This window comes from Gallus gallus, chromosome 1 (assembly GCF_016699485.2).
Source record: "Gallus gallus isolate bGalGal1 chromosome 1, bGalGal1.mat.broiler.GRCg7b, whole genome shotgun sequence".
NCBI classification, from domain to species: Eukaryota; Metazoa; Chordata; class Aves; order Galliformes; family Phasianidae; genus Gallus; species Gallus gallus.
Genome location: NC_052532.1, coordinates 8,207,953 through 8,222,615, shown reverse-complemented (window position 1 = coordinate 8,222,615; position 14,663 = coordinate 8,207,953). Strand labels below are relative to the sequence as shown.

The 14,663-nt window shown below is 42.7% G+C and overlaps 1 protein-coding gene across 2 annotated transcripts in view; it reads right to left on the bottom strand.

The window, feature by feature from the left end:
• Nucleotides 1-14,663, bottom strand: part of ELAPOR2 (endosome-lysosome associated apoptosis and autophagy regulator family member 2) — a 93,304-nt gene that overhangs the window by 16,959 nt on the left and 61,682 nt on the right. For both annotated transcript variants that reach the window (XM_416843.8, XM_040654820.2), the window contains exons 3-12: nt 14,369-14,564; nt 13,210-13,357; nt 11,403-11,489; nt 9,536-9,641; nt 8,726-8,878; nt 8,061-8,149; nt 5,063-5,243; nt 4,033-4,161; nt 2,665-2,755; nt 914-1,016 (exon numbers count right to left, since the gene is read on the bottom strand). In XM_416843.8, coding sequence (XP_416843.7) covers nt 914-1,016; nt 2,665-2,755; nt 4,033-4,161; nt 5,063-5,243; nt 8,061-8,149; nt 8,726-8,878; nt 9,536-9,641; nt 11,403-11,489; nt 13,210-13,357; nt 14,369-14,564 — 1,283 coding nt within the window. The remainder of the gene's footprint in view (nt 1-913; nt 1,017-2,664; nt 2,756-4,032; nt 4,162-5,062; nt 5,244-8,060; nt 8,150-8,725; nt 8,879-9,535; nt 9,642-11,402; nt 11,490-13,209; nt 13,358-14,368; nt 14,565-14,663) is intronic.

Sequence of the window (14,663 nt, the reverse complement as noted above, 5' to 3'; positions counted from 1 at the left end):
TCCAGCTGAGAACAGGCATCCATTCTAAAAGATGCTCTTATTCACACAGCAGTTAAGTTTAAAGTCCTATGGCCAATTATGAACAAGGAAGATTCAGCACAATGGCTGAGGTTTCAAATTCTGTTTATGTATAAAACATGTGGGTCCCAGAGCACAGAGAGAGGAAAATTAAAATTCAAAGAAATACTGTAGTTTCTACCATCTCTGTATATCCAGCTTGTTGATGTCTCTAGTGAAACAGTACCAAAATTTACACAAGAAAACCCCATTCAGCCTATCTTTGTGTTTCTTATTCTCCATCAGTGGCATATGTTCTAGTCCAAGATGGAGCAGATTTCTATAAATTACCACTAAATACAAAAAAAAAAGCACCAGCTTCTCACTGCAATTGAAGGAACAAGGGAGTGGTCACAGATTTGGTTACCTTCCTCAGCTGATGGACAAGAAAAGTACAAAAACATGACACTTGGTTTTCATTGAGAAATGTCTGCAGCCCTGCAGATTCCCCAGGTCACTGACAGGACTAAGACTAAACTTCCTGATTTCCCTTTTCTTATCATCCCTTCCCACACGAAATGCTTTGGAACTGATAGAGAAAAACGTGACCATCCAAGGGCCACTGAGAGATTTATCAGTTGGTTTAAGAAGGGAAATTTGGCCTTTTGGTGACAAACAATCTCTTTTAAAATAAACAAATAACCAACAACAGCTCACAATTCTAACAGTGGAGGAATTTTGCTGGGCTATTAATTAAATCCTTTCTGCAAGGGCACCCCAGATATAAAAGTAATATCACGCTTAATCTTAGTCACAATAAACCAAGTGCAACTAATCACACCTATGCAGAGGTATTAAAGTGACACGTGGAATACCAGGCTCAGTCGTCAGTCATGGAGAGAGGGGTCTCACTTACCGCCATGAAGTACAGCACGCAATCTGCTGAACAGATGGTCTCAAAAACAAAAGTGATCCGTCCTAGTTCTGACCCAGTTGCTCCTGTCACTGATGTCGGAGGTCTATTTGAGAGAAGGAATGAAACATTTACAAGGTGCTCTCCAGACACACAGCAGTCAATCCTTACAATTGCTTTCTATACAGCAGGGGAACTACCAAAATACTATCACATAAAACCTGCCCTTAAGGAACCACGGAGGATAGGCCTGCACTGCAGCTCTGCTCTGGGTTATTGAGCACAGCAGGGCTACTTTAAAGTGTGTGATTTCTTTACGGTACGCTTCCCTCGCTACCATCAATACCCAAATTTGAATGTATTGGTAGAGAATGTTATCATTTAAATGAGTTACACAAGAGTAGCTTTAAGGGATTTGCATCAATTCAATTGCATCTATCTTCCACTGATGGAAGATGCAATCAGAAGTTTCATTAAAAAACCAGGGTGCTCCCATGCTACCTATTAAACACTTAAAAATACCCTTGACACTCCTAGCACACAGCAGCAGGGACCACTTTGGGGAATTCCACATGATTACCCTGGAGCAATAATCAGAAACACCTGCAATGGAAATGACTGCAGCTAAGGAATTACTTCAGTAGAGCAATTCTGGGACACGCTGAGCTTTTCCATGAGTATGTTTCTTGCTTCTCTCTTATCTTCTTTGTTGTATGGACATATTGTAAAATAAAAATTAGGGTTTGCACATCTGGTATAAAAAGTAGCAACTCCCTTCAGCTGAGATGCAGCATATCTTGCCTGTCTATATCAGAGAATCATAGAATCAACTAGGTTGATCATCAATATCATCAAGCACAACTACCAATCTGACCTACAAAGTCCCATCACTAAACCATATATCCCAGTGGCATGTCTGCTTAAGTACTCCCACATGTCACTTAAATACATCCAAGGATGAGGACTCCACCACTTCCCTGGACAGCCCATTCCAATGCTTGACATTCCCCTCCAAGAAGAATTTCTTCCTAACATCTAATCAAAGCCTCCCTTGGTGCAGCTTGAGACCATTTCCTTGCATCCTATCAGTTGCTACCTGAGAAAAGAGATTAACAACCTCCTTGCTACAATCTCATTACAGGTAGTTGTAGAGAGTGATGGGGTCTCCTCAGCCTCCTCTTCTCCACACTAAACAATCCCAGTTCCCTCTGCTCTCAATTCCATCTGCTCCTCATAACTCTTGTTTTACAGTCCCTCCATCAGATCTTCTCTGAACGTGCTTCAGCAACTCAATATGCTGAAGGGGACCAAAGCAGAACACAATATTCAAGGTGCAATATACAATGCTATAATAATACAATAATAATAAAAAATAAATAATGGTAATAATCATTTATGATAATAATAATAATAGGCAGCTGGTCTGAGCTAGGAGCCTAAGGTCACTCTTTTGAAAAAGAAGAGATACAAGCACATCTAGCAGTTAATTCACCCCATCATCGAGTCCAGGAGAGGTGGGATGCCCTGTCCTCCTGAGGTTCCTGCATCTCTCCATTGACTCCAGGAGAAACATGGACATTGCAGCCTAGCTAGAATAGCATAGTCATGTGGGACCAGTATCCATTCCATGGCATGTTTAGCTTGTTAATTCAGAAAAGAAAACTGAAAACTTTGTTCATCCCTAGGTTAATGTGACACAGGTGTAAGACACAGAGATAAATGAAAAACAAATGGGAAAAAATCCTGTTTCTTACTTAAATCCTGGGATGTGCAAGTTCAAGATAAGATAGTCATTGTCAGAGCCCCCAGCTCCACTCTGGATGTGGTCACCAGCCACCTCCCAACCTTCACAGGACAAAAAAAAAGCAGGTTTTTAAGAAACAAGTCACACAGCAAAAAGAAAAAGCAAAAAAAAGTCTGCATTACCATACGTTTTTAATCAGTTCAGTGCTTTCATACCAGATGTCTGGTGTAAACTGTAGGACGGTATAATAATGCTTTTGAAGGAAAAATTGTAGTAATTATATTAGCTGTTGACTTCATAGGCAAATGTCAATTTGGAATCAGCAAAGTAATTGAAATTCCTTGACCTGTGGTGATCATCCCATCAGATGGGATGATCCATCTGACCTCTTCCAGCCATAAAATTGATGAATAAAGCTATGCATTAAACATAAAACACATACTTCAGTACATCTCTGCTTAACACATATAATTCAGAGTTTCAGTTGCATCAGACTGACAAGGCAGATCAAACCGAGTGGAATTTCTCAGTGAAAACTGTGGGTGAGAGAAGCCCAGAACAGAACCATTTTCAAAAGTGAGCTGTGACTGCTCTCTGCTGTAATCTAAGCGCATGTGCAGACAGAAAGCTCAGAACTACATGAACAGTGATCATACACTTCAAGTATGTGTTAGAGTTATGTGTGTCTTTTAAAGTCATAGTTGTCACAAAACATGAAAGGAGATAAATTAGAGAGAAGTCAAATGGTGTATTTTATCAGTGGGGATATTCAGATGTTTCAAAGTATCATAGAATCATTTAGGTTGGAAGAAAGCCTCAAAGGTCATCTAGTCCAACTCCCCTGCAATGAGTAGGGACACCTACAGTTAGATCAGGTTGTTCAGAGCCCTGTCCAGCCTGACACTGAATGTCTCCAGGGATGGTGCACCCACCACTTCTCTGGACTACCTGTTCCAGTGCATCATCAACCGTACTATAAAAAACCTTTTTGTTATATTCAGTCCAAACTGCCCCTGTTACAGTTTGAAACCATTTCCCCTCTTCCTATCACAACAGACACTGCTAAAGAGCTTGACATCTTTTTTTCTTATAGACTCCCTTTAGATACTGAAAGTCTGCTACCAAGTGTATATGGCAGTATAAGCCTTTAGCAGAGGGGACCTGATGTAAACTGCATCTTCTGCCCTTTTCTGATACAAAAGAGATATTTAGTGACTGCTTCCTGCAGGAATTATTAAGTCCGGTGAAATTAAAGAAAAGGAGAGAAACTTTGTGTTGCGATTCACAGCAAAGAGGATATCCATTTTGATGGCTGCTCCATTACAACAGCAACCAGCAGAGGAGAAAGGCACTTAACAGAAAAGGGAGTTTGGCTCACCATTCATCCCATCGCACTTAGAGTTGCCAACATTAAAGCAAGAAGTCTTCATGTTGCTTGGTAAGATGTTCCACCACTTGTACTCAAAGCCAAGAGCGGGTTCAGTCCCTGCAGGGCAGGCTTTGCACTCTAAAGTGAGAGAGGGTAGGAAAAGGAAATCACACAGCATAAAAGCATCTCAAATAATGAGCATATAATGAGCAAATAACATAATTTGTTTCTTTATATCTCAATAGCAAAAGACGTATCACAGAATTGTTTCAGTTAGAAGGGACCTTTAAATGTCATCTAGTCCAACTCACCTGCAAAGAACAGGGACACCTAGAGCTAGATCACGTTGCCTTGAGCCTGGTCCAGCCTGACCTTGAATATCTCTGGGGATGGGACAACCACCAGCAATCTGGGCAACCTTTTCCAGTGCCTCACCATCAGGATTAGAACAGTAGCAATGAGACCAGCATTTTATAAATTACAGATCGTAACCTCATAGCAACTGAGCTGCAACTGGTCCTCCCATGCCACACTTCCTTTTTAGTGGCTTCAGTTGAAAGACTGAGCATGCTGGTGAACACAAGTCCCCATAAAATTCTGTGGGTGACCACTGGGTCAATACACCTTAGAACCAATGAGCCAGAATTTATGCTCAGAAAATGCTGGCTGAATATTCACTTGACAATGCTTGAAATGAGATTTTCTCAGGGAAGATCATGGCATGGAGAGAAGTATGGATGAAGAATTACTGACTGCAGAAGTTCTGATTTCTTTCTCAGAAACCACTGAAATTACCCCTAGGATATTTATACCAGCTGAGAAATGTATCCAGAACCCAGCAGGTCAATTTAGAGCAGCAAGCTCCAATAAGAAAAGATTTCAGAGTAAAAACAGATAGTCAATATCCTCTTACCAATGGCAAATACTAAGAACTTTACACAAATTAAACTCTGGCTTATGATGATGTGCCATTAAACTCAGTCACATGCAAATAGAAAACTACTTCTGCAGACACAAGCCATTTTTTCAGGACTCCTACCCTGTGTCCCATCTGAAAACATGCCCTGTGGGCAGGGAGTACAGGAGGATGAGGCATTGCTGTAAAAGCCAGGATTGCAGGGTGGACATTCCTTCCTCTCTCCAGAAGGAGGTAGGGTCAATGCATCAGGGAGATCCTCTCTGCAGATCTTGGGTTCGATCCATTTGTACATGATCTGAGTCTGGAATGAGAAGACACTGAGCTCACATGATGTGTTAGAAAGCTTTAGGACTGCATCCACCATACAAGGTCCCCCTTGTATAATAAATTAGGGTATTCCCAGTGTTTTATGCTAAATACAGACCTTGCACATCTGGGGCAATAAGGGCAAAGCAGGGAAACACAAATGATTGGATTCACAGGCAATTTCAAGATTTCAGATCTTAAAGAGCAAAGGAAAAAATGTGAAGCTTAAAACAATTACTACAGTGCATTATTATTTATCTAGTGAATTTTCCCATATAAATGTTTCTGTGGAATGCTATGTAAATAATTCTAACAAGTTAATAAAGAATCTGTGCATTTTGACCATAGCAACCGTAGACATAACTTTTCCACTATAAAATCCCTTTATCTGGAAGGTACTTGCTAGCATAGAATCATAATAAGTTTTGCATTTTCTGCATAGTGGTCTATTCTTTGCAAAGAACCCAAGATCTCACTGGTGATCTTCATTCAATTAGCAAAAGCCAAAAACACGAAGTAACTTCCCCTCCTTTTTAGTCCCTCTGCTTTACTTAAGGAGTAATTTATGAACACTGATATGAGTAAGTCTGTACCGTTACCTATATAATGGCATTGCCTCACCACCTTCTCCTTTTGGCAACATGAACGAGACAAATCACTCGCAGAGTTGAGTTTCAAATTTTCATCTGACTTTAGGTCTACCCCTGGAAGGGTTTAATAACTCAAGATGAAAATTAGCTGAGTTTCAGAGAAATCCAACTGGTAATAATTTAACCTGGCCAGAGCTCACACTCTGGGTTCTTCCACTCTTTGGACCCAGCAGTGCAACCAGGGATCCTTGAGGCCTGAAGCCTGAAGCACAGTACTGGGGGACTGCTCCCATTGTCACAGTGACATGTCTTTCTGCTTGCCTTGCTGTCCTCCTTGGCTCCTGTCTCCTCATTCCTTGTTGATCAGCCTTCCATTGCTGCTCCCAAACACTCCAGGATTTTCTGGAGTATTGCTGTCTACTTCAGCAGCAGCACAAGTGCTCTCACTTAAAATAAAAAAGGATTAGAAGCCAGCAAAGTACCTGTGTGGTAGCCCAGAACCCAGACACGCCATATACACTAAAATAAAACTACTGCAACTGAGCAGAGAGAAAGGAGTCAGACAGTTCCCATAGTCACAGTGGTGACGATTTCTAAGACTGGGACTGAAGTGACCATCGTGGGATTTTCAAAGCAGAAGATGAGTGAAAATCAGTAGGAGCCAAATGCATAAATCTCCCAAGGCCACTTCCACACATGGTGTGGAGACAACAATCAGACATCCAGTGAAAAACCTGGATGGTTATAGTAAGCCATGGGTCGATATGCCTTTAGGCTGATGCTTTACAGCCGCTGTTGACCTGCAGATGGCTGCAGAGTGAAGCCCTCATTGGACTGCATCACAAAGAGAAAAAGCTGGGGAGTAAAGCAAACCATGACTGATTTCCAGAGATGCCATTGTATTAATGTTATGTTCTTATTCCAACCTGAAGATGAAGGGTGTTTGCTGAAAGACCCACTTTGCATTCTGATGATGTTCAGGGAAGGGCCACCGAGGAGGCAGTAAGAGAGCCAATGGTGGAAGTTTGCTCAGTGCCAACAAGCCTTGAATTGCACATGGCAGTTATGGGGTAACATGTAGGAGGCTGCACTTAAATACTGTTGCTAATTCCTCAAATCGTTGCAAGAAGTTAAAAGAGCAAGAATCTGAGATAAGAACAGGTTGGAGAGTCTGCCAGCTCTGGGACTAAATTCACAGATGCTTTCTTTATTAAAGCACATCATCTCTCAGCTGTATTTTGGAACTGGCTGACCAGGAGACCTAAAAACAGTCCACACTGCCAGCAAGTATTAGGCCAACAACCCATAGGTGCTACGGGTTTTGTGTACTTTCTGTCCCATGCAAATCTGAGAAATATGAGAACATGAAGAGGTAAAACAGGCTTTACCACATGCCCATGTGGGCGTATCCCAGTAAGTAGGAGAGTTTCTTCTCCAAACTCCACCAAAATCCCTATGCAACTGCTGGAACAAAGGGAAGGAGTGCTCCAAAGCCAAGCTGCTCCACCAACAGGACCTCCTATGAGAGACTCATTAGATTCTGAGGGAAATAACCTATTAAGAGTTCAGGCTTTTCGAGGCATCCCACAAGGCAAGCACATTACCTGCTGTTTGGCTGTGCCACAGTACATGAACACAATAACCAGTTATGTGTCCATACTGTTACTTAAACAGATTGTGGACTCTTCTTTGACACTAAAACCAAGGGGCACATCACATATCCAACACCCTTCCACTCAAAACTGGTGTGGCCATGTCCAGTGCTCCTGTGCCATGCCAGCACCTGGATTATGCCTAAGCACTGCCAGGACACAGCATGTTAACATAAGCCTAACTTTTTCCAGGAAAGACAACAAACAACAGAACATTAGGATTTATTCTGGGCCACCACTTCAGCCTGTGCTAACTTTAGTTTTACGAGCACATAGGCAGCACCAGGGACCCAGTCAGACTGATCACAAAAGCAAGGAGCTTAGCATTTCATTACAACAGGTCTTTCAAGCAGACATGAGACAAGCAAATTCTTACAGAAGGATGAAATGGAAATGGATACAGATGGAGAAAGCAGCTAAAGGGCACTCCAGCAGCCTCAGAGAGATTCAGTTCTGGAAGCAAAATTGGGATAGCAATTGGGTAAGAGATTCCTAGAAAACCTTGTTTTCAAATCTAGACATCACAGAAAGCAAAATGAGATTATAAATAATATCAGGCTTTTCACTTACTTTTCCTTCCTTATCGCACGGGGTGTGGATCTGGAAAAAGTCTTTGCTTGTGCATGGAGGACGCTCTATACACGCACTGGATCCCTCTTCTAAAAAGAAAAATAGTCTTTATAGCAGGTGCTATGGTTGGTAACTGATTCTTCAACAACTTTCTTACAAGATAATCGCAAGAAAGAAAACTGAAGACATTTTGACCATGAAAAATGGATTTTGCTCATGTTGTCTCATGATCAGCAGCTAACCACAGCCAGGAAGACTTGAGATGTGCCACACTGTCCAACCACAAGAGAGGCAGGAATGGGCCAGGAAATGATTTGGGAATGAGATTCCTAGAAACACAAGCCAGAAGGCACTGATGAAGCCAATACAGGAACCACCGACCAGTAACACAAGTTGCCACGAGAGGGCACAGCACACCTTCAGAAAGTGGGCTCCCTTAGAGATCGAAAAAGATCTCCATCCCTTCATGTTAGCACTTGTTGCTATGCCCAAGATTGTGGCCTATTACGTACACAGGTGTCCTCTGCAGCTTTTGGGAAGCTCCAACTTCATTTCCATTCTTCAGATCAACTGGAGACTAAATTTTGTTGTTGGATAATTCTCACATCTGTACACAGAAACACACCTTACATATTCACTCTCTCAATCCCATTTGATTTATGTACCTGCATAATAGATTTCTTCTTTACACTTGGTGCACTCTTTAGCTCCCTTCTCAGAGTAAGTATTTCTTGGACATTCTTGGCAGCCAGATGAACCTGGTTTGTCGCTGTAAGTACCAGGCTTGCATGGGAAGCATTCAGATGTATATGCAACTCCTGTAAGGTAATTTGCAGGTAAAACAGTAAAATACAGAGAGGTATGCTCTACCAACTACTAACCAGTGTATCTGGGAAAACAAGCCATTACACAGATTAAAAATCACAGGCTTTAAGCACTCTAAAAACTTTGGTTGTGCTGAATCTTGATCATTCTGTCTTCAGTGCAAGTCTTGACCCCTGTAAGAATCTTATGAAGTACTCCAAGTTTGATTAACCTTAGAGAAAGACATCAAAGAGCAATTCCAGATTAAATGGATCATTTAAGCAGTAATTTAACTACCATTGTTATGATAAAAGTGTGAGCCTATTTTTCACTCTTGAGAGGCTCACCAATAAGCATGGTCTTTTGTGTAACAGAAAATCTCTTTGCTTCTTTCCTCTCTTTTTTATAGAAAACCTCCTTGCTCCTTTCCTATCTGCTTGCCAAGCTAGTCTTCTCCAGTAGATGGCCTCATGTACCAGCTAAATTCATTCTTCAGCCTTTTCCCTGACAGTGAAGTTTTGATGTTCTGTTTCTGCACATTAAAATAAGAGGAAGGGGATAAGGGGGCTAAAAAAGCCACTTCAGTGTTGAGGGCACACCAGTAGAAATAGCACTTGTCAAGCACCATGATAGAAGAGTGAGATAATACCTAAAAGGCAAATATCTCTTACCTTCAATTGTGATGTTTTTCACCAGAACTGGTTTTACCACTTTGGACCCCATAAGAATCCCTGTTGTTCTCCAGTATAGTATATTACTACCTGATTTCAAGGTTACCTGCAACAATATGCATGACAGTTAGTTTGCATCCCCTCACCAAGAAACATCTTATTTCTCTCTTCTGTTGCTCCGTTCTTGTGCATCCAAGCAGCAACTCAAGCTTTTCCTAAGTTGCTTAGTGAGACAAGAAGGAATGAAGAGACAATTAGGCAGATGCTGTGGAAACATCTTTGAAAAGTGCTAAAGTGGGTGTAATAAAAAAGCTGCTCAACGCTCCAGTTTTATGGAAAAACACCAAGAGCTGCTTCTGACTGTGTTGTAAATAGAACTGGGAAAAGTTGTACCATACCTACCTCTACACTACAGGTTGCTTTCTGTCAGTGCAACAGTGTTGGCCTGCAGGTGCTGTATCTTTGTATGACAACCCACACCCAAGAAAAGTGATAAACTCTACCAGCATAAGCATCCAGCATACTGAGATTTACAGCAGTGCAATGCAGTCCTGGCAGGACCACAGTTTTTTTCACTCAGGATAAAAAGTCCAAAAACTCAGCAAAGGTAGACACAGAACATTGTATCCCCCACTCCTCAGGCAACCTCAATCCAGGGGAGAATTGGGTTACCACACGTAACAGCTGAAGCTGGACCACATGAACCAAACATCATGTTGTGTGGTGTAGAGATGTTGAGATGCAACAGACCAGGCATGCTGAAAGCAGAGGCTGCAGTGAATGGAATACTGGGACCAGAGAAGCTGGCAGGATTTGCAGCACATAAAAAAGCCTCAAGGGGAGCTAGAACAGCCATGTCACCTGGCTCATGTCTACCTTTCAGCCAGGCATTCAAGCCACCCTCATAGTCAGTGGAGGCACGTGCACATTCCAGACCACAAGCTCAGATGGCACCATCTCCCATTCAGATGCAGTTTACATCTTCTGGTTCACTCAAGCCAATGGCCTGGCCCTGGATCCACTCCTCAGTCTGTGCACTCATCCCTTCTGACCCAGCTCTCCCAGCTCCAAACGTGACTCACAGATGAGGCTTGCACCTGAGGTACCAGGCGTTGCCAAGCAGAGCTGGCTCAGGAACACAGTTTATCCTCCAGGAAGATAAGCAGACAACAGAAAATAGAGTGGGGTGTTCTCCATGCCAATAAAAAACCTTCTTTTTCTGGCACCATGTCATCTACACTGGGCCTTTGCTGTCATGGCTCTGGGAATTGGGGTAAGAGGGTCTAGTGAAAATCAGGCATTAGGATGAGCTAATGAGTCTGCACATGGTCTGTGCACCAAGCAAGCTAAGCTCGTCAGGACACAGGCCAAGGAAAAGGCTGCTGTTCCCAACGTGGGCACTCATGTTTGCTACAGGAGCCACCTCAGTGCTGCCAGCTTGCTTTTTAGCAGGGTAAGTTGGAAAGCACAAGCTGGCTGCATGCACTTGGGAACAAAATGCCAGCCCTGCCTGCATGCATATCACACACTGTGCCCATGGCTGCATGGCAGGGTCTCATGAGCAAACAAATGCTGTAGAAGATTTCAATTACCATCATGTCAAGTGACCGTGGCATGTGGATTTGCGTAAATCTGTTTAGCCTCATAAACACAGCACTTGATTAAGGGAAATCAATAGAAATTCTTGCATGTCTATCATTTGCTTTGGGATCAGCCCCTTACAGATCACAGTGGCTTTGCCCACAGTAGCAGGCAAATTGTGCTTCTTCATATGTATTCACAGGATCTGATCCTTGCTTGTTCAGAGGAAATTACAGTCATTGATAAATGCAAAAATATATATATTTTTGAACAAATTTTTACTTACAGAATGAGAGCCCCATTCCCCATTGTCTGTCAGCTTCACCCATTTGTCTGCTGTGGACTCCATCTCTTTGCACTGGTCATTCTGTATCTGTTAATTAAAAACACAAGATCAGTGATCACAATCAGATACATCTCTCAGTCAGCTTAACGATTGCTGGCTGGGAATGATAAGATTCAGCTTTGCTCCTGTTGCCTACATATTTAGCACAGCAGCTGCCTATTTACAGGGGAAAGAAAAAAACTTTCAAAACTTGCTATCAGCCTCCACTGATAGCATTCCTGAATCAGATGAAAAAAACGGGCAGGAAGAGCCATGTCCTCTCACTGTCTGGTCAGATTTGGATGCTGATCATCCTGTCTTGGCTGCTTCTCCCTTCTCCCAAGCCCTGAAAGTCCCAGCTCTCTCAAATCCAGTGGCTGTGGGCCCCCACATCCAGGCAGAATTACAGCAGGGACATGTGGCCTCAAAGCTTTCCACTCATTTCTTCTCACAGCTATCTTCTCTAAAGAAAAGGTACTAAGTCCCCTTTAGGCATGAGTTCAAATACTCAGCCTTTCTTCCAGCAGGGAGAAAGGTCATTTCAACACTTTCAGCTGAAATTCAGTAGATCTGAGGTCAAGACTCTTCCTCAAAGTTGCTCCACATCTTGCTTGAAGTAACTCCATATAACTCCATATCTTCACACTTAATTCTCATCTAGACTCACAGCACTGAAGCAAAATGGGGAGAAGCACCTAAATAGAAGGCAGAGATCCAATTATCTTACACAGTCTCAGCCTCAGCATCTTTATGTCTGACTTCCTATATGGAAAATGGAGATAGTACAGTATCTTCTCACAAGAATCAAAGGGCTTTATGATGTGAAAAGGCCTGGGGAGGAAAGGCTGTAGAAGCACTGAGTATTTAACAAGAAGTATCCACACTTGCATCCCATATTGGAGGACATCTCCTTGTTTACCCTCAGACCAGCAGTGCAGGCAGCTGAATGCTCCCAATCTATTCATCACCCAGTTTGTATGTGTGCTTGGGACCGCCCTGACCCAGGAGCAGAACCTTGTACTTGGCTTTGAGGTTTGCACAGGCCCATCTCTCAAGCCAGCCAAAGTCACTCTGGACGGCATTCCTTCCCTACATTTCATCCCATCCCTTAAGGATGATGAAAATCATCCTTAAATATATTTCAGTAAAAAAAAAACTGCTGGAGGAAAAAAAAAAAAAGAAAGAAAGAAAGATCTTTTAGAGGAGTTCAAATATGGTTTCCCTGAACTATTGGGGACCACCATAAGTTATTTACTTGGGCATTTCTGGAAAAGGCTGCAGCTTCACTGAGAAGGAAATGACAAAAGTAAGGATGTGAATCAGTGGAACATGGCCAAAAGTAACAAAACGCTGTTTTCAAATCTAGCGTTCAGAGAACCAATGCATTTGTTCCTTTGTGGAAGCAGATCAGTCAGCCATTAAAGCAACTGGATCTAGGATTCATGATCTCCTTACATCCATCTGACAACAGAATGTATATTTGTTACTTCCTCTCCATGAAGAAGGGCAGACTGGGGCAACTACACTGCACTGCACAGCACAGTGCTGTGAACCCCGGGCTTCCCGGACCCCAACCAGTCCATCCACATAGGGAGAGCAGGATGCCTTTCCCATGCAGGTCCCATCAGACTATTTCAGTAATTTGGATTCAACGTGGTGGAAGCCCAGCCAGGCTGCTCCTATTTCAGACCTATGCAAAAGCTGGTTTTGCTGCTCTTTTCCAGACCGAAATCTCGCAAGGTTGGGTTCATCATAAAAAAGGCCTTACGAAAAATTCAAAGAAGATGTTGTTGTCAATATATTGGTATTCAAAGAAGACAGAACCGGACTTCTTCAGGTGCACGGCGTAGATGAGGGAAACTGTACAATCATCCCTGTTTGACTCGATGTAATTCCCTCGTGGTGTCCATGAAGAGCTGGTAAGTACAAACAAAACAAGCCTCAGCTCAGATCACAGGCACTGAGGAGACCTTTCTTACAATACAGTACAAAAATGTATTAACGCAGCAAAGAACCCCAATTCCCACAGTAGCTAAATGCAGTGGATCACTTAAAAACAATATTTCTCCTTAAAACTGTGTATGGGGACAGATATGGTACGGAAATTTAGGACCCAATCTACACAGGAGAGCTTTGTTAACAACAGGTCCAGCACACTTTCAGTCATATTCAGAAACAGCCTTCTGCAGCCATTGTGGGTCTCTAAATAGGCTGTGAAAGTACCTTTTAGCCACATTTACTACACCATAACCTTGGAACTTTCCAGCTACAAATAAGCACAGCTCCAGGCCGGTCTTAGGCTCACGATCTGCTGATGAGTCCAAAGAGGCTATGATTATAGCAAATAAATGGCTAAAAATTTTGCTTCCCAGTCAGTCTTGCTTGATATTACTGGGGCTGTTTGTACTCTTGGAGAGCTCAGGTAAATCATTAAGCTGGCTTTGTGCAGCTGAGAGGGGCAAGGTAACCACAGAAGGGCTTTGCAGTGTCTGCAGCATTCCCTGTACCTATTTCTCCCACTGCATTGTGTGGTTTTATACAGATTTTCACTTCAGATGGACAAATAATTTCCCTGTACGTTTCTGGAGCTGAGCTTTCCCTAATGGCATTGCTTTTGCCAAATCCCAAATCTTAAGGACTCTGAATACTGTTCCCAAGAGAACACCTTGGAAAGGCAACACCACTTGGCTAGTGGATCAGCCATTTACTACAGCATAAATGACATTCAAAGCACTCCCAAAATTCATGCAAGACGAAATCCTCTCTCTCACCAGCTGTGTCTACACCACACCTGCCCCCAAGGTAGGACCCCTTTTCCAAATGCACACTAAGTGCTGAGAAAAGACCTGCAGCACGTGGGCCAGGAGCTTATTTTAAGCGCAGGCTCATCATTGCTGCATAACCCAGGCACAGGCAGAACTTCTTACTTGTTGCAGCTGTTGGCTTTATTCTCAACTGAGCCCACTGCTGTGTCCATGAACGTCGCCACATTGGAAAATCCTGCTGGCAGCTCATCCCATTCATCAAACTTGATCCCACTGCCCAGCGAGTATGTCCCCTCAGCACATTTGCTGCACACCTGGTTCTTCATCTCCAAGTACTCGCCAGAGGCACAGGAGAAAGCTAGGGAGACAATCATTTCCAACACATTAATGAAAAAAAAAAATCCCAATTAATTTCCATTAATTCTTTGCCACTTAATTAACCAAGAGCGAACTGATG